The sequence below is a fragment of the Lichenostomus cassidix genome, chromosome 1Aa (assembly GCF_008360975.1).
Source record: "Lichenostomus cassidix isolate B80296 chromosome 1Aa, HeHo_3.0, whole genome shotgun sequence".
Taxonomy (NCBI): domain Eukaryota; kingdom Metazoa; phylum Chordata; class Aves; order Passeriformes; family Meliphagidae; genus Lichenostomus; species Lichenostomus cassidix.
Genome location: NC_139480.1, coordinates 51831227 through 51856240, shown reverse-complemented (window position 1 = coordinate 51856240; position 25014 = coordinate 51831227). Strand labels below are relative to the sequence as shown.

Below are 25014 nucleotides of genomic sequence, written 5' to 3'. Positions count from 1 at the left end.
GATTTCTTTTAATCTTGGACAAGAGGTGTGTGTTAAATACATTTTTCAAAGCGTTTTATGTGTAATTTCTAAACCAATTTTTGAGATATATCAAACAAAATAAAGTGTCCCTGCATGCACAGGAGTCTTTTCTTTCAGGCTCTGTTTCTTCTTTACCTCAACAACACTGGTTGGAATAGCCAGAGACACAACAGCAGGAGCCCCAGTCTTTGGGGGAGGAAAAAAGAAAAAAAGGAAATACAGGAAATTTCCTGAGATTGAGCAAAGGGAGGCCAGAAGAGGCAACACAGCCAAAGTCAGGGTGTCCCAAAGCATTTTGCCATTGCAGAGGTGAATGGTTGAACCCCACGTGAGGGGAAGGGAGAGCGGAAGAGACTGAAATGGGATGAACAGCTGGGAAGGAACACTGAGCGGGGTTGATTTCCTAAAGCTGCTGGGGAAATGTGATTTGGAGGTGATAACACTGCATGGGACAAGGGTCACCACTCTCAGCACCCCCCCCCCCAAGTAATTTATCCTTCATACCTGCACTTCCATTTTCTTTTGCTTTCCGTACTTCTTGCAGTCACTCTGCTGCTCTTCCCAGCCTTAGCAGATCTTTTCCAGTACAGGACTGGGAAGTTTCTTCCCACAGCTCTGCACCTGGCTGTTGTGCTTAAGGAGGTGCCTCTTTGCTGGTCACCTGCTTGCTTTTCTTGCCTGATTTCTTTAACAGATGACCTTTGGATTTCTCCCGATGCCTTCAGGCAGAAATACCAAGCAGAACAGGAAAAACAGAGTTTACATATAGTATGCACTGGAGGGATTTCAGGCATCTTCCCAATTCTTTGGATGTATGATCAAGCCTGTATGTGAACATGGGGTGAAACAGGAATCACAGAAGGCTTTGTTGAAAAAAAAATGTACACATTGACAGTTGTTGGAAAAAGAGAAGCAGCAATGGGAATGTGGGGAGCAAGAGGGTGAAACAGAACATTTTTCCTGTGTCCAGAGAAAGAAGAATTAAAATAATGAACACAAGTTGTCATATTCTTAGAGAGGTGAAAGAAGATGGCAAAACATGATGGCATTTGTTCTGGACCCTTGAATCCAAATTCCCTGGCATGGCCAGCGTGGATGTTACCTGTCAGGGCTGTTGTGAGGACAGGGCTTGGTGTGAAAATACTCAGGATTTACCTCAGGGCAGCCACATCCTGCTGTAAGCTGTAGGCACTTGATTTCATTTGGCTAATTTGGGATGTAGCTGCCAATGTGACTGTGGGTTTCACTTGCATCTTCCACCAGAGCCACTAATGCATGTGGAGAGAAAGTGAGTTCCTTTCTCTGTAAATGTAACCTGAGAAGATCCTGAAATTCCTCAGGCTCTGAGTCTCTGGATTCATCCCCTTTGCCATCAGTGCTGAAGTCTCCCAGCAGGAGTATTCCTGGGGATAGAAGCAGTGAAGTGCCAAGTCAGAAGTAGGAGGGAGAGAAAAAGGAAATGACTGGTACTTAAAAATACTCAACCCAGGAGGCATGAACCATGAACTGAAGAGAGATGCCAGAAGAAAGCCAGACACAGCTTGGAATACAAGAGAGAATGACTAATTACAGATGCTTCCTCCAAGTCTGTGAGGAGGTGAAAATGATGTCACTGCTGGTGTGATCATGTAGGTTAGTGCTGGTGCATCACAGCAGTGGCATTGTTTCTCTAGAGCAGAGAAGAAGAGGAAAACATCCTCCTCTGGAATGCATCCACGGATTGTTACTTCACTGTACCATGAAGCTGTCTGTGGAGAAGGCTCTTTTATTCCCTTTCTTGGTGATAGCACAGCCCCCATATCTGCAGTACCCTTCCAGCCATTAAAAATCCTGGTAGCTTTCTCCCTAATCCACAGAATAAAGAAGATCCATCAGCTGAACAGCACACACTACCACGAACTTCTGTTTCAAAAGCATCAAGTGAAGAACTGCTAAAGCAAAGCCTGTGTGAAGATGTTTTGTGCTGCCATTTGGGCACAGTGAGGTTTGCTGTCGTGTCCCTTATGAACATGGGAAAAGGATTCCTGCCTCCTCATTCCCAAGGATCCTCCAGCTGGCTAAAAGGTTCATATTCCTTGTCCTAAATAGGGATCTCCAAGGCAGGGTTTTCATGACATCCTGCAGTGGCAAACAGCTCTCGCTGATTTGTGACAGCAGGTTATTCTGGATGGCTGAAGCTCTTGCCATTCCCAGCCACCCCACTGGGTTGTTTTTAACTTGCATTGCTTCCCCGATCCAGTGCTCAGCACAGCTCCATGAGCAGCAGGGCTGCCACAGGTGAGGGAAAACTGCATCTGGGGAGGGTGGTAACAAACATCCCCAGAGCTCCACGATTCTTTAAGTTGGTGTTTCCACCATGCCATCCATGCCATCAAACAGGAGCCTGCGGGGAGCAGCAGGGAGTTAACAGAAAGCAAAACAAAGGCATTAAACAGAAATGTGCCCTTTTTTGCACACGAGGAGTATGTGCAGAGTGAGTTCAGTTTGTGAATCTTCTCCAAGCAGATGTCACAGCTGGAATCAGTGCTCAGCTCTGGCTAAGTACCTCTGGGAAGTGGCACTGCCAGGTTTGTACTACTCCGCTCATCCCCTTGAAGCTCTGGTTCCACCTCCCTTTCTTCCAAAAGCCTCATCCCCTCTTCTGTGTGTCCTCATGGTCACTTCACCTGAGCTCTGCTCACAGTGCCAGTGCAGCTCTGAGTGCAGACTGAAAATTCAGTGGCTGCAGAGTAATAGTTTCCCACTCTACCCTTGGTTATTTTTAGCTGAATCAGTTCCTGATCCAATCCACTGTGCAGACGCACGAACAGCTGTGTCAGTGTGACAGGAGGAGAATGTTTGAGGGAAGAGGAGGAGAGGCTTAGCTGAGTTTAATCATCACTGGTACCAAATGGGAAACCACAATCATGAATGATTGCTCTAAATGTCTGGCAGCACTTAGTTAAACCTCTCTACAGCTCCCTGTCTTACTTCTTACGCAAGAAACAAAGCCTAGGGAACTTCCCAAGTCTGTGCCACAGAAAGGAAATGGCACTGTGTCTGGTTCAGCTGCGCCTTTCTGCATGAATCAAGGCAAGCTGGATGCAGGGATGCTGGCAGGCAAAGCAGCCAGGGTTCCTCAAGCTTCTTTACCTGTTGTAGTTTGGCCAGATTGTACATTTAAAGGTCAAATCCTGTAGAGATCAAAATTTGCCAGACACCAGCCATGAGCAGCTACCCAAAGTGCGCAAAATGTGTTTACAGTGGACAAAAACCATGCCTGAGACACATGCCAAATATTGGTCTCTACAAAACGAGAGTAATTCTGACACATAATTTAAAGACCGAAGGCATAATTAAAAATTTAGGCATTTATTCAGAAGTAAAAAAATCTATTTAGTCAATTAAAATCACTCACTGAAGTATATGTAACATGCTGCTTCTCTGAGGTCCCTGAGCAACTGCTGCTGTGGGCAAGGAATGGTGGGGACATTGTTCCATGAGGACTTTGCTCCATCCAAAGGCAGAAGTGCATAAAAGATTTATAGAATCATGGAATTGTTTGGGTTGGAAGGAACCTTTACAGGTCATCTGGTTCCAGCTCCTGCCACGGGCAGGGACACCTTCCACTGTCCCAGGTTGCTCAGAGCTGTCGCCGTTGAGCTGCTAGCAGAGAAAAGGACCCAAGTTCTCAGTGTGGCAAGAAAGAGGAAGTTTATTATTTTGATTTCAATATATATAGACTTTTCAGAGGTCGCCCAGATTGGTCAGCCAGAAACCTCCCCCTAGGCCTGATTGGCCAGGCCTGAACTGTCCAAATCTCGAGACACTGTTTAAAAAACATCCAAACTTTATCTTTGTTTATAAAACACAGCAGAATGTTCTCACGGGAAAGACCTGTGCTAGCCACACAGAGCCACATCCAACCTGGCCTGGAACACTTCCAAGGATCCAGGGGCAGCCACAGCTTCTCTGGGCAGCCTGTGCCAGGGCCTCAGCACCCTCACGGGGAACAATTTCTTCCCAATATCCAATCCAAACCTGCTCTCTGTCAGTGTGCAGCCATTGTCCCTTGTCCTGTCACTCCAGGCCCTAGTCAAGAGTCTCTTTCCATCTTTCCTGCAGGCTCCCTTCAGGCACTGCAAGGCCACAGTGAGGTCAAACAAAACTACTCAGACCCTTCTAGGCTGGAAAAGACCTGTAAGGTCATCAAGTCAAACCACAAGCCATCTTACTTGGCGTGTTCATTTGTGTGTTTTCTTTTCTTTATGATGATTGTGGCTGCAGCAGCACTCTGAAAACGTGCACAAAGCCACTGCTTATTGTGGGGCTGTCCCAGGAAATTAAAAAGCTGTGCAAATACTGGTGCTTTTTTCTCTCAGAATTGCATCTAGGGATGACAAGCAGTAATTTCATGTAAGAAGTTTTTAAAAGCCTTTCAGTCTTGCAGGTTATTACACCTACAGGTTTTCTGCATAAGCAAGAAGAAATACAAGGAAAGGTGTAAGCACAAGGACATGTTTTCCCTGGATGATACACATCATCATGGCAACCTCCCTCCTGCACAGTTTCACAACTCTGGTTCAGATTAAATACCAATTACCTGATTCATTCTTCCACTGAATTTCACCGTAAATAATTGTAAAAAGCATGCTTAGTGCCATGACTCAGTAGGAAAAATATCTTCTGCTCCTCCTGACAGAATTTTGCTGTGCCCTACACTCACCTCCAGCAAAGGCTGTCCATAAATGGCCCCATGGCTCCATAACCAGGCTCCTGACACTCATTTTTTCCAGGGAATAATATCTGAGCTTCCAGGGGAATTTGTCATCAGTACCTGCAACAAAGAAAGCCCCCACAATTATGTTATGCTTTAAAATAGCATCCCATACCTCCCAAAATTGAAGTCATCACAGACACACTGCTAATTCCCAATTTATAAGCTGCTGACATTTTGGGGAGGTCACAAAGGAAGGCAAAGGTTTTTTGGTAGGCCTGCATGTACAGCAGTTGAAATGGAAATGTTGGAAATGTTCAGGGGGTCTGGAATTGAAAAAAAACCCTTCCCATTCCAACCACTTTTGTAGCCTCTGAGTTCGAAATCACAGAAAATGAGAGACCACATTGTTATCAAATCTTTAGTTCCTGTGGGTCCCAAGGGGTCAGCATTACATAAAAATTCTATGAAAAATGAATGCCATTCCATGAATAACTTGCATGTATTATGTAAAATATTTATTGAAGACAAATGCCATTCCATGAATAGCTTGGATGCTGCTTACTTTAAATAACAGCATGTTCATCTGCTGTAAATGAAGTTCTGTCTTCTGCCCAATTAAATTACTTCTATACCTCAGTCTATCACCTTTTTCATAAGTTTATGAACACATTTCCACTTTTAAATACAGCTTTCATAAGACTATACATGAAAAAGGACACTGAATGCAGCTCATTAGTTGCTCTTGACAAAGGCTCAGTGGGAGGAAAAGCCAAACACAAAAGAGAATAAAATGTCTGTGATGAAGAACCTCTAAACCTGGCCTAGGGTTGGGAGACAACCCCAAGAACATGAATTAGAGCTCAGGTCTACATCCCACTGAGTTAATCTTTACATTAGGGGCATTAGGGGACCATCCCTGAAGAGAGGAGCCATCTTCAAGTGTTTCTTAGCTATACCGAAGGGTTAGAGTTGTCTCAGCAACTTTAACAAGCTAGGTCACTGGATGTAAGAAAAAGGTATTTATTCCACCACTTTCCACTTCCCTTACACAGGCCCTGTTCTGTCAAGCTGCTCTGCACTTAGATTTGGAGTCTAAAACATATAAAATCTATAACAGTGTATCCTGGTATAGTACAATATCTAATATAATGATATTGGATATTGTGAGCAATAAATTAATCTGCCTTTTTTATATGCAGTTAGTAAAACTACAGCTATGCATACACAAATTCCCTTTCCCTCTAACTGAACAAACAAGCTTTTTAGAGAAACCACTTCATCTGTGTTTCCTGGCTGTGTTGTTTCAGATTCTGACTTGCTCACCTTTTTCCCCTCTAGGCTTCTGTCTTCTTTGGTCTTACAGCCTCTCCATTTCTACTCCACACATCCCTTCCAGAAGACAAACTGCAAAATCACAGGAGTGAAACTGCTGGTTTTTTGAAACCACAGTTCTCAGAGAAAGATGTATTATCAGCCCATCCTCAACCTGAGCGAAGATTAACTCTGTATTGAAAATTTAAATGATTTCAAAATATTATAGGTAATAACAAACTGAGAATAGGTCATCAAACAAAATAAGAAAAGCCCCTTTTTCAAATACTGAAGCAGCATTTCTAGGGCATGATTCACCTATTCCTAAGGTAGACACCTAAACCAGGTCAGGTGAATCATCACCTAACAGTGCCCATTTCTCCCCACAAGTTTCAAAATCAGAGACAGCTCAGAAGCTCTATTTGACCCTATTAATACAGATTTTCAGATTTGGGGGTTAATTTGGTGGTATACTTTTGACAAGCTTAAGGAGGGTTTTTTTCACTAGTTTCTGGAGGAAATAAGACCTTTTTATCCCACTGTCAGCCCCCCCCCCATTAGGAACCAGCTGTCTCACTTCAATCAAATACAAGCACTAGAGGAATCAAAGATGAGCAGGTTCCTATATCCAGGGATCAATGCTCCTATATCCAGGGATCACTGCTCCTCTAGCCAGGGATCAATGCTCCTCTGAAACTTTTGGGAACACGGGAGGGATGTAAGAATGATTTGGGGGAGAGGGGTGTTGGGAAGAGAGTGAAATGAATGACAGCAGAATGCACCAATTTTATCATGAAGTACTAATTAGACAATTGGTGCTAATGAGCGCTGTGTATACTGTTTGGGGTCTTTAGACTGGAAGGATTTGGTTCTGTAACACTCTGCATGACCAGGATTTCCATTGCTGTCCACTGAAGCAGCTGGTACAAGGAGGTTACAGAACTCCAAGTGATCCTGGAAGCTGGTGCTCCTGAAATGAAGGAGAGGATTTACATCTGCTCTTTGGCAGCCCTTCCTCCTTAGGAGCTCCTGAAATGCTCACACTCCTTACAAGATGGAAACCTCTTTTGCCTAAGAGCATCTCCAAAGCAGATTACCAGAAACCAATCAGAAATTAATTAACTTTTCCTATGATGAATAGTGTAGAGAGCTGGGGTTGTTCAGCCTGGAGAAGAGAAGGCTCCAGGGAGCCCTTATGGGCATTTCAGTATGTAGAGGGGGCTTGCAAGAAAGATGGAGACAATTGACAAGGGCCTGGAGTGGCAGGACAGGGGGAATGGCTTCACACTGACAGAGAGGAGGTTTAGATTGGATGTCAGGAAGGAATTCTTTACTGTGAAGGTGGTGAGGCCCTGGCACAGAGGCTGCCCCATCCCTGGCAGTGTTCCAGGCCAGGCTGGATGTGGCTCTGAGCAACCTGGGATAGTGGAAGGTGTCCCTGCCCATGGCAGGGGTTTGGAATGAAATGAGCTTTAAGGTCCCCTCTAACCCAAACCATTCTTTGATCCCATGATCTGGGAGCCCCTGAGGTGAGCACTGGCGACTTTCCTACACCTGGGAATGGCGGAGAGAGCCGCGAAGTGCCGTGGGGACTGAGGTTCCTTGGCAGGGCCGGGATGCACGGGGAGCGAGCTGCACATGCTGGTTCCTGTGCTCAGCAAGCCCGGGGGCCTGGCACCTGCTCCCAGCACCTGGCCTGGCAGGAACCCCCACACCCACATGGGAATCCTGCCAGCCCCACCGCGGGAAGCCACCGGGAACAGGGAACGGGGCGAAGGAGCCACCGCGGACACGGGACAGGGGACAGCAAAGAGCCAGGCTGCTCCCGTCTGTCCTGTGATAAGGGGTTTGCAAAACAACCTCTGGGAAGAAGGCACAGAACTGGCGTTATTGAGTCTGGAGAAGAAGGCTGGAATAGGGCAGAACACGAGAGTGTAGCTGCAGTACACGAGAGGTTGCTGTTAAGAGAGGCAGTGTTTATGCTGCTGGAAGAACAGAGATAAGATCTAACCAAGTTAATTTCCAGGAAAGAAAAGAAGATGGGAGCATAGAGAAAGACTAGATGTTGCAGAAACTTTCTCTGAGTAAGCCAGAGCTGGAAAAGATTACCTGGGAGGTTGTGAAACCCCCTGCAGCAGCAGTTAACCAGACATCACCATGCTCTCTCAGTAGAGGATGGACTGCCAAGCTATCCCTCAGCCTATGGAAAGCAAAAATCCATCTACCCTTTTCAAAAATAGACTGAAAACCATCCATGCATGTTGCACGGATCATTAAACATGTGGGTGATGAGCAAAAAGTTTAGCATTTGGATAACAAAGCTACTACAGATTTACAAGTCCTGATTTCAACGCAGGCATTTAAATTCAAAATATCATTTGGATAGAAAACTTTGATCTTTCCTCTCAAAGAAACTGCCTTGCAGTTGTTGAGCAGGTAAATGCTGGCAAGACCTTTTAATGCAATTTCTGTCACGTGGCACCTCCTTCCTGCAACCAACCTTTCTCCTCTGTTATGTCCTGCTCCCATGCAGAGAAGCAGCAGCCACTTTATATTGGAGCATTTTTATTCCTGTTGAAATCTTCGTGGGCTGGGCCAGTCCCACAGCAAGGTTATAGAGTCATCTCTCCACTATCTGATGATATAGGGCTGTAAGATACCTCAGACACTGGGAAAAAAATCCAGACAATATGGTTCTTTTGGGATCCACTGCAGAGAATATTCCCAAGACAGAGAGGCATTCAGGCCTTCCCAGTCCATCAGAACATCTTATTTAATGAAGTACCTAAAATAAAAAGAGTTAGGGGTTTTTTGAGTTGTTGAATGGGTAACTAAGCTGAAACAATCTAGGCATATTCCCATATGGCATATATGTGGAAAGGATTTTGATGGGAATTCTGACCTGACTCAGATCAGCTGGTTGACACCAGAGAAAAGTCTGATCTGTTGGCTCCTTGTGAGAAGAGCTGGAGCCAGGATTCACCCCTTCCTTACTCAGCAAGAAATGTGAAAATTCCTGAATGGAATGTGCTCCCTGTGAGTCCTGCCAGGAAGGCATTCCAGCACTTTGACTTACAGCTGTGACAAGGTAACTTTTAAACATCCTTTTGGTCTTTGTTTCTTTATTCTCTCTCCGACTCCTTGGGGACTACAGCTCACGTGTCCCAGGAGGTGTGAAAATTTCAGAAGAGGAAAAGAGTCTGTGACAAATGCATGTTGACCACAGGACAAGGATGTGGCCCCTATCACAGCCACTCTGAGCCTCCAAAGTACTACAGCAAGTTTTTTTTTCCTGAGGCAGAAACCCCACTCTTTTTATAGGGTCATTTTGCTTTTATGTTTGATTTGCAGTATTATTCTTGTGCCGTTCTTAACTAAATGCAAAGAAAACTAAAAATATCACACAGTGTGAATCACAAAAAAGGCCCTTTTTGTGTGTTAAGGACAAAAGCCCAATTCATGAGAAATGTGCCTTTGCTCATAGGAAACAATCCTGCTTCAGTCTGCCCTTCCAACAACAGCACCAGAGCTCCAAACAAACAATGCTTCCCCACCCTGTGGGCATAGTTGTATTTCTCTGCAAGCTCACATCCATCTTTCCAATCCATCCTATGGGAAGGGTTGCTTTTTCCAGAACTGAGAGGAGTGGGGAGCACAGGGAATCCTCTCTTGGTATAACACAGGCCAGCATTGTGGAGGTGATCCAGGAATGTGTGCTCATTTTTCTATTATGAGATTTGTTATCTAGTTACAGGACTCAAGTTAAGGGCCTCCAGCCACCCATGGTGGCTAAAATAATGGGGATTTTATTTAAAAAAAAAAAAAAGAAGCTGAAATTACAATAAAATTATGGATGTTGCTTGAACATTCTTACAGTAAGCCTTAACACAAACTATCTGAGGGAGAAAAAGGGAAGTTGCTTTCCAAACCTGCTGGTGTGACAACAACCAACAGACAGGAGCAGCGCCAACAAACAGAATGATGTTTGTGCTCATGTTCTCTCCCCTGGATGCAGCCAGGAAACAGCATCGGGAACAGCTCCCCATGAGAGGGCACTGTACTATCACACAGCCAGGCTTAGAGATCTCCACCTCCAGGACTCAGGCAAAAATACATTTCAGCTTTGTTTACCCTCCTCTGCGAAAACTAAGCTGATGAGAAATTACTATGTTTATCTCGTTAAAAGTTACATTACTGTGTGTAATTCCATCCACCAGGAGAACCAAAACAGAATGCCAGACACCACATTTGGAATGCAGGGAGAATCTGGGATTTGTGAACTTTTAAGTGCTTGATTTCACAGCTATTTAAGAGGACCTTACTGCAAACTAAGGACTTCTGTGTGCAATTTTTTAATGAGCAGGGAATCCTCTTTATTGGTGATTGGGACAGATTAATTTGTGGGCTGGGTTTTGTGTCTAGCCAGCAAGAGGAAGGAAAGTGAAGGGCTGGACTGAGTCATTACTACTGACCTACACCACAAGGAACAACACTTAAATGGCCATTATCATCTGAAGATCTCAGCTAGGAAGAAGCAACTTCCTGGCACAGTGGTTTCCGAGCATGCAGGGATGGGCAGGATGGGGTTGGGGCAGAGGCAGCTGTTTTGAGCACAGGGGAAAGCTGCTGAGTGTCATCCTCCCACCTGGCTGCACACACTCAGGTGGAAAAACCTGAGTTTTCTAGGTGTGACTCGGTTTTCCACTTTGCCCTCACAGCAATTTATTTCTAGAGTTCACAGCTGGAGCAGAAAGCCTGAAGAAACGATCACAGGGTAAGTGGCCTACCTGAATCTGAACAAAACAGAAAGGCAGAATGAAGTGTTCTAGATGTGCTGCCAGTGAATTGGTTGGTTTGTTGTCAGGATCCTTTCTAGACAGGCCTTTAATGTCACACCTCTTTCCCCACAACTTAAGTTATTGCCATCAGTGCCCACAGAGATGAGAGAAGGAAGACTCCGATGAAGTTTGTTCTTTAGCAAGTGGAGTGGAAGTATTTTAAGAGTCCCAGTAATGTTCTCATGGACTTCTCAAAGGGGAAAATGAAAAAAATATCATTATCCTGGATCCTCTCTCTTTATGCTTTGTCTCAGTCCTAAGGAAGGAGGGGAAACTCAGTGTGTGAGGTGCAGGTGAAGGGCAAGGCTGACACTCCAATCCAGCAATGACCTGCACATGGATATGAAAGATGGTGTGAGCTGGGAAATAATTTACTGCAGTATGAGGGCTCTGCTTCAGATTTGCTCAAGGATTTAGCTGCAACAGAAGGATCACAGCAGGATTTGGGGGAAAATCCAGCTTTTTACAGTGTTCAGAATCACACAGCACAGAAATGGAAAGCGCCACAGGAAACCAAGAGCTGCATCCTAAAGGCTCCCTGGGAGCTGCAGCTGGGATTTCAGTCTGAGAGACACACCTGCCAAGAACAAGCAACATGGGGTATCCTTGGCATGGAGCATCTCAGGGTATTAAAAGGATAAGCCCAAAGATTTCCTTAAAATTTTACCTGAGCTTGCAATTGCCTAAATTGTCTGCTGCAAAAAAAATCAGCTGTTTGGTAACGTTTGCATAACTGGTTCTCATTCAGATTTTTCAAAATTTGTTTGTTGTATTTCTGGATAGCAAGACCAATGTTGTGATCCTGTATTGCCAAAAATTAAAACTTTGGATGATGGAGTTGAGGCAATGCCCATTGAAAGCTTTCCTATCTTCCTCTTTGTCTGACCACTCGTTCCCCCAATACACGTTTTATTCTCAATAATGTCTTTCTGTTCTTTTGGAGGCATCTTTAATAGTATGAAGCACTGGGGTTTTCCAATCTGCTTTTATTTTTTTTGGATCTTTGTTTACAGATATTTCCTTTTATTCCCCGAGTATTTTTTGTGGATCCTCCTCAGGTAGCCCATGGACCTCCTGATGTGTGTGGACTCAAGGCCAGAAATTACTGAAATGGTTTTATTCAATAAAAGACACCTCTGCTGCCATTCAGTGTAAAGTACCAAAGAGTGCCCTCATTAATAGTCTTGGTCATAAACCATCCATTTCCTGCATATTTTTCCATATATTTTGGAAAAAATAAATCCCTTGTAACTCAAGCTCATGTTATTTACCTGCATGGACACTTCCATATAAATCTCCATATATTAATCAGGTGGGAATAGGGCTTAAAAAGCCATATATTCAACAGGAAGCAAAGACTGTGATGTAATACTGCATTAGGAATATCAAATGTAATTTTTGTTACTCTGGCTGAGGGAAATCCTCCTGAAAATGTAAGAGCTTACTACTAGTCCACTGAAAATTCCAATCACTGAGTTGCCAAATGCTAATGGTGAGCAGGAAACAGAATGCTTTAACCACAGTATGTATCATTAAAGGTTGGATAACTGCTTCAGAAAATGTAACACCTTTAGCACAGCTCCTTTTCCCCCCACTATTTATTCAAAGGAGCTTCTTGCTTGTGCAAGAAATCCCTATTTTATTAATCCCAAATAAAAGGGTTTGAATTTAATGGGACTAACTTTTAAGCTATTTCCTTCTGTCTTTTGAAAAACAGTATTTAAAGAAACGGATGTGAAGTTTTGAGTCATGTTTTGCTGCAGTTATTCATGTGAAATCCTGAGCAGTAGATACACTGTGGGGATTTTTTTTCTTCTTTCTTTGGTTTGTACCTAACGCAATGAGCCGTAGTTTGTCTTGCCTTCTCCTCAGCTGACATTATTTATACTCTCAGCAAAACTGAAGTAACATCTGAGGTGTTTTTTCCTGCTTTTGCTAGTTGAAACTGGCCATTCCTACCCTCAATTCCATCAAAATCAGGGAAGGACAACGAATCCAGCATTTGTATGTGTGAAGCTCATCAAATGAACTGTTGGGCAATGTCAGGCTACAGGCTGTGTGCAAATAAAAACATTCTTTTACCACCTTTCGTGGCTGACAGGCAGGGACTCTCCAGACCACCCCTTACCCTCGTGCCTCTAACAGCAGCCTTTGTCTCAAGACAGTCTGCAGCCTTGTGCATTTGTTTCAATTTTCCTGGCAGACCCTGTAAAAAAGGGGAATTTGGCTGTGTAGGACAATGGCCCAATTTGCTCATCAGGCCAGACCACTGCAATTACTTTGGAAGAAATTTGTACAACACATTAAATGGCCCATTCATACCTAATCCATCCAGCAGACCCTCACTGTAGCTGGTAGATAATCCATGACATAAAATTATCTCTCCATGGCTCATTTGCAGGTATCCATTTGTACAAAGAGTCCTTAACTGCTTTTCGTATGGAAAAGAAGTGGATGAGGTTGAGCAAGAATTATAAAGATATATAATTTAGGTAGATTATTTTGCCCCTGGTTTTATTCCATAAAAGCAAACACAGCATTTCATCTAGGTCACTTGTTGGCTGCAGTTATTTGGGATTCCCAGGAGAAAGCACTTGAGAAGGAAATAGGGGAAGCCCATTTTGGTCTGTGCTTCTCTCGGGATGTTCATGTTCTTTGACAATATGGGTTTCATCTCAGAGCTACTGCTATTAGCTCAGGTTATGTCAGCAATGTGGATTTATAACTAGTTTCACATAGAAAAGCATTTCTATCATATCACCTGAAGGAATTTCCCAGTTCTGTATTTTCCTAAATGTTTCTGTCACAGCTCCCTGGACATCCCCTTGAACAAATTTCAGGAAAGATCCCAGAAATCACTATTTGTCCATGTGGAGTCCATAGTTTCTTGAACACCTGGGATAAATGATGGCTCTGCCAGACATCAGCAGGAGTTCACCCTTATAACTGCATCCACGACTGCCACTGAAGCAGATTCTCAGACTAAGACAGGCCCAAACTCACTCCCACAAATTAAGGACTTCCTGTAAACAAACCAAGAAGCAAAAGCTAAAAATACTCCTCCTCCCTAGCTGCTGTCATGTGGGGAAATCAGAGCATGAGATACACCTTAATCTGAAGCAGGGAAGCTCCAACCCACATCTTTGAGGGATGGTTTGCACACTTAAAACAACATAATACTCCCTGGCATCCTTTCTGCCCTACCAGACCAAATCCAAAGCCATGGCTGTAGGAATACAGAACCTCTGTCAATCACACAGCTGAATTCAATATTAAAAAAAAATATGTGAGTGAATTGTGCAACTGTGACACTTTCTTTTGCCTCAACACCTGCTGTAGCTCAGGAAGGTGCTGGCACCCACAAAAGCACCAAGAGCACTGCGGTACCAAAGCTGAGCTGAGGCCAGGGCAGGGTCTGCGCCTCTCTCCATCTGCTGCAGTGAAAATGCAGTGCTGGAGAGGCTGGGACTCTTCTCCCTGCTGAGGAAAAGCTGTAAACAAGGGGCAGGAAAGGAGATGACTGGATTTCAGAAGGGCTGTTACTGCTGGATGTTCCCAGCAAGCCTTGGAGGAAATGAAGGAAACGGCCAGGACTGACTCACCGGGGATGGGTGTTTTACTTGCTGCTTGTGTAAACTTACTGTGCTTCAGCTTCACAGCCCTCTGTTCTGTGCCTTTCCATTATTGCCAAGGTTTTTCATGCCATACACACAGGTTTGCAGCTGCTTGGACTAAGGTATAGCTGCTAGGGAAGCAAACTGGCTTTCCAGGGAAGGCTCAAGCAGATGATTTTTGCTAGTTTTGAGAAGAAAACATCTCCCCTCCTCTGCAGTCCTGATATGTCAGCAGCTGAGCCAAGTTACTGCCAGGTTCTGTCCTGCTGCCTGCCTGGATTTTGGCATGGCTGGCTGTGTGCTTTGCACACAGAACCAAACCCAGAACAGTGTCTGCTGCAGAGCAGGGAGGATGTGACAGCACAGGACTTGAGCGGGACGGGATGTTTACGAGGAGGATGTGGGAGAGGGAGGTTAATGTCCCAGCTGCCCCTCAGCCTGACGATAGCACAAGGCACTGCAGGAAGCAGGAGCACTTCAGGGCGCAGGGCCCTGCTCTTGGTGCTCTGGGCCTCTTTACAGGGAAGGGACATACCAGGGATATATGTCCAGGAATATATATATATGGATACACCCCAAGGAGGTATGTCCTTGAAGGGAAAGGGGCATAGCAAGCACTCAGCTGCTGCAGCCCTGAGTTTGGTGGGCTGAGGGAGGAAACAGGTGAAAGGTTAAGCCCACCTCAGAAAATAAACTGCCCTTTTCTGCATGGAAGAGGAGCAGTTTTCCAGTCGGGATGACCAACTCCAACCCACTGCTGGCTGCTAGGAACTTAGAAAATGCAGTAGGAATGAGCATTGGCTATTTATGTGATGTCCCAGAGGTCTGACACCAGCCTGAGAGACACGATCCAGAGCCAGCTTCCCAGTCTCTCGGCTTGTGGGAATTTGAAGCATGCCTTTCCTGGACGTTGACTGTAAATGCAGTGATGTGGAATGGGAATCTCAGCTGCAGGAGCTGATCCACTCTGCTGAAAGAAGGCACCCACACAAACGAGTGAAAGGACTAATTGAATCAGAAGGCAGCAGCAAGCACGAGGACGACTCTGTGGCTGGCTGGGGAGAGCTCTCAGTGTGCCAGGAGAGTTTTCCTGCCTGGGAGACTCCACACGAGTCACACAGGGAAGGGAGGGGTCGGGATTGCCTGGGTGTGGGCTGCGGGGTTTCTCTGGTGGTTGAGCCAAGCTCCCTCTTTCTCTTTTCCTGATATCTTCAGAGCACATCCTAGAGGATACGCACCTGCAAGCCTCGGGAAAAGATTAGGGAAAAAAAACAGACTTAGCAAAGAGACAACTCTGGATATCAGGTTGAGCAGACAGAATATATAATATAGGTAATGCCTTCCTCAGCTGCCTGTCTAGAATAATTCTTTGCACGCTTCACATTTTTGGTTAGCAAAGACCTGTATCCACCATGGCAGAGTGCACCCTCACATAAATCCTCTATCCCTTTCTGCACAATCAGGCATCTTTGATGCAATTAATGAAACTGGGGCAGTGGAGAAGGAAGCAACCTACTGTTTATTTTGCCATGGAATGAAAATCTCCCAAAACCCCAAACACCCTTTGAACTTGCCCCTTTTTTTTCATTGTTACAATAATCAGCAGTGTCAGTGTTTCCCCTTCTCTTGCTAATCCCATACATCCCAAACACATATTACTTTGTATCTAGTTGTCCTCCCCTTTTCTTCTTTCCCTTCATTTATGCCTTTTTTTTTTTTTTTTTTTTTTGTGCCAGGCTCTGAGCCACTCTCCCACATGTGGGAAATCTCCCTACAGACTGCGTGCCCCTGTCATGACAGTTAAACTGGCAAACAGGGACATAATTCCCTTTACTGGGAGCTGATGTGCTCTCCCCTTTCAGTCCATAGCTGAGCATAGGCAGACAGGCTCCTCAGGTAATTTACCTGTATAGTTATGAGAGACAAAATGCCCAGGAATTGTAGCTGTGGATTCAGATTTCTAACGCAGTCTTACAGAGTTTTTCTACCCATGTCCTGCTCAATTTCTTCTCAATTAATGTGCTTCATTAATTTACATTTATTGGATGATCTTGGTTGTAATCTTGCCTGGGATCCCACAATCCTGTAAAGCCTAGGACAACTCAACACTTTTCCTTAAACCCCTGGCTGCCTGTTGGGAAGAAATAAAAGTGTCATGCATGTGAAGTTAAGGAATGGGTAAACAAGAGACTCGGGTAATGAAGGAAGCTTCAAAAAAGAAAAGCACCTCTGAATCTTAAGCTAGTCTAGACAGCTGGGCTGGTGGGTCAAGTGCACTCCAGAGGAAAAGCAACCAAGAGCTGTGTCCAAACCCGAGGGGGTCACGGTTATTACAGAATCACAGAACGTCTGGCATTGAAAGGGACCCACAGGGGTCACTGAGTCCAGCTCCTGGCCCTGCACAGACACCCCAACAATCCCACCCTGTGCATCCCTGAGAGAGTTGTCCAAACACTCCTGGAGCTCTGGCAGGCTCAGTGCTGTGACCATTCCCTGGGGAGCTGTTCAGTGCCCAGCACCATCTGGGGGAAGAACCTTTTCCTGATATCCACCCTAACCCTCCCTGACACAGCTCCAGCTGTCCCTGGGTCCTGTCCCTGTCACAGAGAGCAGAGATCAGTGCCTGCCCTCCTCTTCCTCTCGGGAGGAAGCTGCAAAACTGCTGGGAGCTCTGACCTCAATCTCCTCTTCTCCAGGCTGAACAAACCGAGCGACTTCAACCGCTCCTCGTGTGGCTTTCCCGCTAGGACCTTCACCCATAGTCTTACTATCGAAATTAAAAAAAAAAGAAAAATCGAGGAGAATACCTTCCGCTCGGCCGCGTCGGGGGCTGTGTCCGGCCGGGGACAGGAGCGCGGCCAGAGCCGCCGTGTCCCCTCGGCTGCCCTGCCCTGCCCTGCCCCGGCGCGGAGCCGTCGGAGCGCGGCCGCCGGCCCCGCACGCCAATCAGGGCGGCCCGCCTGCCTTCCTGTAGGTGTGCCCGGCTCACCTGGAGCCGCGCTCGGCACTCATGACAAACCTGCGGCCCCGCGCAGGGCGGCGGCGAGGCGGCGGCCGAGGGGCGCCGGGGGGGGCAGCGCTGGCCCCGGCCCCGCCATGTGAGCCCGGCGCAGGTAAGGGCGGCCGCCGGGGGCGGCGTTGCCGTGTTCCCGGGAGAGGCGGTGCCGCGTTCCCGGGATCGCCGGTGCCGTATTCCCGGGAGAGGCGCGGGCCTGGCGCCGGATCCCCGCGGAGCCCGGGCCGGCACGGGCGGAGGGGCGGCTGCCCCGCGGGGCCGGGGCGGGGGCGACGGGCGGGCTCCGGGAGCGCGGGGCGGGAGGGGGGAGGACGGGACAAGGGGGAGAAGGAAGGGGAGGGAGGGCGGCCGACCCACCATTTTAGGACCCGAGGGGGACGGGAGGAGGGATCTCCGGGGAAGGAGAGCGTCGCTCCTCCCGCGGCGGGCCCGGCGCGGGTGCGCGGAGCGGCGCCATCGGGGCGCGCAGCCCGGCGGGGTCGCGGCCGCCGCGGGGGCGCTGCGGGAGCCCCGGTGCGCCCCGAAGGCACGGCGAAGGGGGCTCCGGTCCGCCCGGCCCGGGGCAGCCCCGGGGTACCGCATCCTTGGCTGTGGGGGCCGCGTCCTCGGCTGGGGGCTCCGTGCCCCGACGGCAGCGCCCGTCTCGCCCGCCGCCCCCCTCTCCCCCGCCCGCTGCCCGCAGCTGGGAGGGCCCGGAGCGCAGGCCCGCTCCCAGGCTCGGCTGCCAAGCGGCAGCAGGAGCCTCTTCCCGCAGAAATGGTGCCTCCCACGCAGGAGCGAGATCCCACGGTGTTCGCCGGGTTTTCAGCTCCCGCCGGGAGCTGCGGCTCGGGAGTCGCGGGGGTGCCGCTCTTGAACTCTGGACACCTCCTTGTTTTCTTCCTTGCCTCGTGACTTTTATGGCCTGTCACAGAGGGAAGGCAGAGGAACGAAAGGCGAGATTCCTGCCTGCTGCTCGCTTCCTGCCTCCTTCCCGCAGCGCCGGCCACCGCAGCGGCTCCGATGGCAACCCCAGCGACCCCGACAACCTGCCAGGGGGGGATTCGGAGCTCCCGCGGCTCTCACCTGACCCGTCGTCCTCCCAGCACCCATGTCTGTCCTTGCTTGATGCTTCGTTCATTCCCAGATATTGGCTAAGACCGCATCAAACCTGGTAGGAATTACGGGGTCAGAGAAGGAGATCTGAGTTCAGCTTATCAGTGTTGACTTGGTGCAGACTTTACCAGGGAGCTGCTGGATGTGGGTGCCCACGTTGGCTTCTTCTGGACCAAAGCTACATCTGTAATGTGTTGTTGGAAGTTTTGTGACCTGATTCCCTGGTGTTTTGGAGTTTCTCATAACCTAAATGACTTGGAGATGGCTTGGATAAGGGCAGAGTCCTTTTAAAGGGTTGCACCGGAGGGAGGCGGCTTGGTTTGGAGGAATAATGTATGGGTGACCCAGATTTCAGAACTGCACCTGAGCTGGGCGAGGAGGAGGCATCTGTAAATCAGACTTGAAGTTGTAACAAGTCTGAATTCTTAGTTTTTGTTAATGTTAGGAGCAGCTCAGCTGTTTTCTGTGTAGAACCTAATTTTGCCAGCTGGTGATTAAGGGTGGCATTTGTCCTGTCCTGCCTGTACAGCAGCTTCGTGGGCTGGGTGAATCTCAGTGGGATTATACAGTCCAGTCGCTCGTGACAGCAGGCAACTGGGCTTGAGGTTGGTTCTCCTGCTGTCTGAAACAGTGGGATACAAATACTTCCTCTGGGAACCTCTTGTGCATCCTGATAGGTTTTGACGGTAAGAGTCTGTTCCACAGGCCTGTTTTCTTTTTTTTCCTTTCATCCTGCTAACTTTAGATGGATGTTCTTGTGGTGGTTGTGTTGAGTCTTATCCTTTCTCATTCACTTATTGCAAGTGATTTCTAGCAAGAAAGAGCCAAATTATGCTATAGTTTTTGATGTTTTTTTCTTTCCTTCTTTTTTCTTTTTAATGTAATCTGCTTTAGAATCTTGTTTAAAGTGGGCTGTTTTATTTAATTAGTTTGTATTCATATTACATTCACTGACCATAGCTATTCCAGGCAAAATTTAAGAAACGGCCCACAAGGGATTTCAAATTCTTAATTGGAATCACATTTTTTTCCAAGGATGGATGTTTGATTCTAAGAGTTACTGTGCCTTCTGTCATCTGGTATCTTTCCAGTTGATGTTGTTTACTTAGTTACTGTTTGGCTAAATTATCCACAGCTAGTTTATTTCAGTAGTCATGCCTGGGAAGTTTTGTGATTCCTTTCCGCTTTGCAGCTCCTCACTGAACTCCTGTTGAATCTTTTAATGAAGTACTCAGAAGTGACTTCAGTGCAAATGCAGTTGTGCTGTGTTGTGTTGGCACTTGGGCTGTACAGAGAGGTTATTTCCCTCTTTCCTGAGGTGATCACGCAGTTGATGTTCGGAGTATTGGCCAACTGGGGACAGATACCTTCACCTGACCCCTGGCAGGTATTTACATTCCCAGCTGGTTATCACTGCATCGAATCCAAAATTCTACTAGAAAAGTACCCAGTCTTGATTTCAAGATATCGAGTGATAGGCTGCACTGGTTCCCCAGGTAAATTATTCCAATGGCTGATTACCCTCGCTAATTTCTTATCTCCATCTGTCCAGCCTGGTTCCTAACCACAAAGTCTTGCTACGAGTTTTCATACCTGATGGCTGAGCCTGTTGCTGCCAGGATGACACGTTCTAGCTAAAAGATGGCCTGTTGTACTGCAAGCCTCTGTGCTGAGCTCTTCCTTCTGGGGAGAGGCAGTGGTGGAGCTGGAGTCCTGGTGATGGGTGTGATTTAGAGCAGCAGTGGAGGGTGCCTGACCTGGTGTCTGTGTACAGGCAGGGCTTCCCGGGAATTGTTAATTGGATAACTCGTGTCGCTTGGAGTTGGGCTTCCCTTGATGAGCAATCCAGCAGAACAGGCTGCTGCTGAAGGAAAGATCCAGTTCTCATCCACTCCTGACTGCAAGCTCCTTCTGCTTCCCTGGGATGGGCTCTGGTGACCAAGCAGCCTCAGATCACTGCTCCAGCTGAATATTAACCCCCTTCCCTGACCAAAAAAATACAGAAGTGGGATCAGCTTGCCTTGTGGCCAGAGAGATTGCTGCAGAAGTATAGCATGACACTGGGCATGAGAAGTGTGGTGAGGACCACCTCTCCCAGCAGCAGGATTAGATGCCAGAGGGAGTCACACATACAGTTCCTACATTTCTGTGCTTGGATAAACAGGCTGTGGTTGCACAAATGCTCTCAGCTGGCACTGCTGTTGAAAGAGGCTGTTGTGCCTGCCTGTTGTCATCCCTGCTGGTTCCCTGCTGTGGTTTGTTGTGAGGCCACACATACACCTGTACCTCCAGAAGAGAAAGGGCAGAGGATGGAACTCCTTTTGGCAAGCTGAAGAGCTGGTGAAACCAATAGTTGTCACAAGCACACCTTAACTTAAGTCTTCATGGGAGGCAATGTATCTTTTCACTTTCCCTTTACAGCAGACATGTGAGCAGCTGCCCTGATTTACTCAGCAGTGCAGGTTAACTCTGTTGTATGGCTTGGGAGAACTGGGTTTAGCCAGGACTGGGTTAGGTCAGCTGCTTTTATGTCTTTGGTCGAGAAGTGTGTGTTGAAATTTCTTGTGTGGGAAAGAGCATTTAATGTAAGAAGAAGGAGGTCTGAGCCTTGGCTGTGACACATTGATACCTGTGAAGGGTTCAGTGGTGCAGAAAAGTTCCAGGCTAATGCATTCATGTGTTCTAGATGTGAGTTCTCAGTGGTGCTCAGTGCTGAGCAAGGTGGGGTGCCCTTTTGGGAAAGCTTCATTAATCTTGTCACTTCCATTAATAAGTGGCTCCAGCTTTCTTGCCCTTTGAGTAGAATTGGTTTGCTGAGACCAAACCCATTCCCCACCTATTGTTTTAAACACCATTCCTTCAAGTCCCATGCAGAACACAGAACTGAGCCTGTGGTGGGGACTTGTTTTGACCTGAAGTTTCGGGGGTTGGATTAAAAAAGAGATGATGTCAAAGAAGAAATTCCCATGACTTTAATACAAGTTCAGTGCAAGGTCAATTGGCTATTGGTTTTGTTAGTGGGAAAAATTTAGAAGAGGGAAGGTGATTACCATGACGTGTACAAATGTACGTAGATAAACAGACACACATATGTAAATGTATACAAAATAGAGGGTGTTCTGATGCTAGGAGAGGTTGAGGAGGAGTGGCTGAAGAAACTGTGATTGGATAGCACAGAAGAAGGGAACCAAGGTGGGAGGAAGCACATGAACCTGCTGCTGGGAGAATACTGCATTAAAGCAGAGCTGGCCAAACATTACCTTCCTGAAAACATATCCTATTTGCAGTGTCAGGGAGAATTGTGTGACATTCAGACACCAAACCACCTGTTTGTGATCTCAAATGGAACACCCAGTTGCAGGCAGGGGCTCAGAGTGTGAGCTCCACTGCCCGTGGCCTCGCTGGTGCTCAGAGTGCATTTAGCACTGGGGTTCCTGCTGCTGATCATACACAGAAATTCCCAAATCTTTACCTGGGCCGGGCTGGGGTGGTGCTCAGTGGGATGCATGAGATGGGTGATCCCCTCCATGGGCAGAGCAGAGCTGAGCCCTGGTGAACAGACCCAGCCTTGCCCAGGGTGTGACTGGAGGAGGCGAGGGGAGGAACAGCTCCTGCGTCATCAACAAATCCAGCAGTAGAGTTTATTAATCCAAAATACACCCCTCTGGAGGGGAGGGGATTAGGATCCTGGTCATGTCAGAGCATGATTTGCTCAGGTTGCAGAAGCCCAGGGATAATCAGGGGACACTAGTGTGGGTTACAAGCAGACCTGTAACTACTTGGATGGACATGGCCCCTGTTCACATCTGCCACAAAGTGGCTGCCATGGCTACACTTGCATATTCACTTAATTATAGAAACAGATGCACAGAGCAGTGTTAAACTAACACAAAGGCCACTGGTGGGAGGGAAGAAGATGCTTTGCCCTCAGTTTTGCTGGGCAGCTGCAAAAAATCAGGATGTGTAGGCTATAGTATGTGTGCTGTACAGTCACAAACATTTACAGGTGTAATGATCAAAAATGCCTGCATATATTCTTTGAATAGCTGAAATCTTAGCTGGGCCCTTACATCTTCACTGCAGATTGCTGTCCTGTGAGAGAGACTCCTGGAAACTTGGAAGGAGCACAGGGGAAGAGTATAGCTTTCACAGGAAAAGAAAGGATGCCATGCCAGTGCCTAGCAAAGCTCTGATGCTGTGTCTTTAGTGGGTCTGGGCTCCAGGCAAAATCCTTGGATTAAGCCTGAGTTTAGATGCAAAAATTTTGCTGTAGGTATTCCATAGTGCAGGCATCCAAGGGTAACTCTAGACCTATGCAATGTAATCCAGCTGCAACATTTGAGTAGCTCTCCTTTCTGAGGTACTCCAAGATCACTGTCTGGTTTTACAGGTGAGGGCTGCCAGGTTGCTGGTGAAGCTGAGAAGGTGCACTGTGTCTCTGTTTGCATTCTGCTGCTGGGTTTAGGGGAGAAGGGATGTTCTGAGTGACAAACCCTGGGGCAGAGAGAGGATGCTGTGGGGAGACAGGCAAAGGGAAGTGGGACTATCCCACTGTTTTTATAGCAATTGATGGGTTGTGGCATGTTTTCTTCCATGTACAAGTGATTGAGGGAGATGGGTTTACCCCTTAAGTCACCCAGTAATTTCTTAATAACAGCTGGTGCTGTGTATGGGAAATACATGACTGCACTGACACTCTCTTCTCATCCCTGGGCACAGCTGGGAAGAGGGGATATTCTCTCAGGGCACGTGGGGAAGGCTGAAAGGAAAGCTGCTTGTTTTGGTGCCATCTGGGAAGGCAGTCATCCTCTGACACCACTTGTATGGTTCACCTTGTCTTCCTGCCCCTGCACAATGAGTAACTGAGCTGTTTCATTTCGGAGAGATGCAGAGAGAGGAAGATGAGCAATATGGAGGTATGCTGCAGCAATGAGATGTGCCTTATCCAGGAAGAGCAAGGCCAGGCATGCAAGTTATGTCATTGTAGTGTGCACTCTGTCCCAAGGGAGGTCAGGGCTGTGAAAAGCAGCTAAAAATTTGGTCTGTGTGTATACAAAAATCATGACAGCTGAGTTTCCCAGTGGGTATTACCAGATACACCACAGACATTTTTCCTTTGTTCCATACCAGCATCATTTTTACCTGTCCAGCTGCTGAGTGTGTAATAACAGTGATATCAAAGGTATGAAAATAGGCATCTGAGTGCAAAAGGGGAAAGATGGATTGATTCTGACTCTGATAGTCATAGCAAAATTACTTTAGAAGAGACCAGAATGAGAAAAAGGTGAGATGTGCTGCATTTGTGCTGCATTTGTGCAGTGAAAACTGGTGTGATCAGAAATCTCACATTCAGCAAGGCTGTGTGGGAGCAAATCTGCCCTGAAATGTATTATAATTATGTTTTACTAGAATGTTGCCTTTGAAAGCTTAATTTAAAAGGTAGCATTGTAAAAGGTTTTGTTGTGACTGCTAAAAAGAGTGACTAAAGTGCACTTAAAGGGGGAAAAAAATTATTAACTGATGTGGGAGTATCAGTTCAGTATCAGAAGTATCATGGAAGGCACATGCAAAAGCACCTGCTTGGTTTTAAACTACGGTTTGGTAGAGAAATACAGTTTTTATTTAGTAGGAGGAAGAAATATCCAATGCTGTATGTCCCAAGTTCATCAAATTGATGGAGGAAGGGTCTCACCTGAATGTGGACACAGCCTGAAATAGACAACGGTGAATATCTGATGTGTGTGAGGTTATGGGAGTGGAGCTTTCACTGACTGGGCAGTGAGATCCCTCCAGTACAAATGGGATACCAGAATGAGCCAAAACAGCCAATTATGTACACTATATTGTGTGAAAAATCTCTACTATTTGTAGTAAACAACTTTACAGCCCAAAAGGAAAATATCATAATAATGTGTTTTGTTACCCTGAAGAACTTGGAGGCAAAAAGACACGGAAGGAAAGGACAGAGCAAGCAGTCGATATATTTTTGCTGGGGAAGGGATTGCTTAAATAAGACTTTGCTTATGGTTGCAATCAGATACGGGGTTTATAACAGGGCTTTGCATATTCAGTACACTGAGCAGCCACTCCCTGCCTAATCCTCAGAGTATGGTTGTGAGGTAGGAGGGGTTACTATTACCCCAGCTGCACAGATGACCCTCAGACAGGCAGAAACTGCTGCAAACAGCTAGAATTAGGAACTGGAAATTCTGCTGGATGAGGGCACCACGCTTGGTTGCCCTAAAAAAAATCCAAAAACCAGCTACAATCTAAGTCTTCTGTAGATCCTCCTCTTAATTAATGACTTGCAGCAGGGAACTGAAGGAAGGAGTGCTCCTGGTATCCTAATGTGTGTGTTCTCCTTCCAGCCTGGATTATGTTACTGGAGATAACAGCTATCCTTTATGGGCCCCACTGGCT

General features: G+C 46.8%; 2 protein-coding genes across 13 annotated transcripts in view; one reads left to right on the top strand and one right to left on the bottom strand.

Annotated features, from left to right (window-relative positions):
• Positions 1–858: 858 nt before the first annotated feature.
• LOC146443855 (uncharacterized) lies at positions 859–17954 on the bottom strand. 8 transcript variants are annotated; one of them, XR_014849338.1, is made up of 5 exons: positions 17291–17359; positions 8141–8816; positions 6044–6124; positions 4727–4837; positions 859–1424 (listed from the first exon to the last, which is right to left on the bottom strand). XR_014849338.1 is itself a non-coding variant. In XM_085048949.1 (2 exons), exons 1-2 carry the CDS (start codon positions 17857–17859, stop codon positions 15289–15291), a joined length of 1002 nt encoding a protein of 333 aa, XP_084905075.1. In that variant the 5' UTR covers positions 17860–17954; the 3' UTR covers positions 8825–15288. The 8 variants fall into 8 exon arrangements, 1 of the variants encoding a protein (XP_084905075.1); XR_014849340.1 differs by having other exon boundaries at positions 8485–8816; XR_014849339.1 differs by having other exon boundaries at positions 6044–8231; positions 8532–8816.
• Positions 17458–25014, top strand: part of ARHGEF5 (Rho guanine nucleotide exchange factor 5) — a 32486-nt gene continuing 24929 nt past the window's right edge. For 2 of the 5 annotated variants that reach the window (XM_085048944.1, XM_085048940.1), the window contains exon 1: positions 17994–18652. The gene's annotated coding sequence lies outside the window, so the exon portion shown is untranslated. Of the gene's footprint in view, positions 17597–17993; positions 18653–18692; positions 19281–25014 lie in introns of those variants that run through there. The other 3 variants (XM_085048941.1, XM_085048942.1, XM_085048943.1) reach the window with 3 other exon arrangements.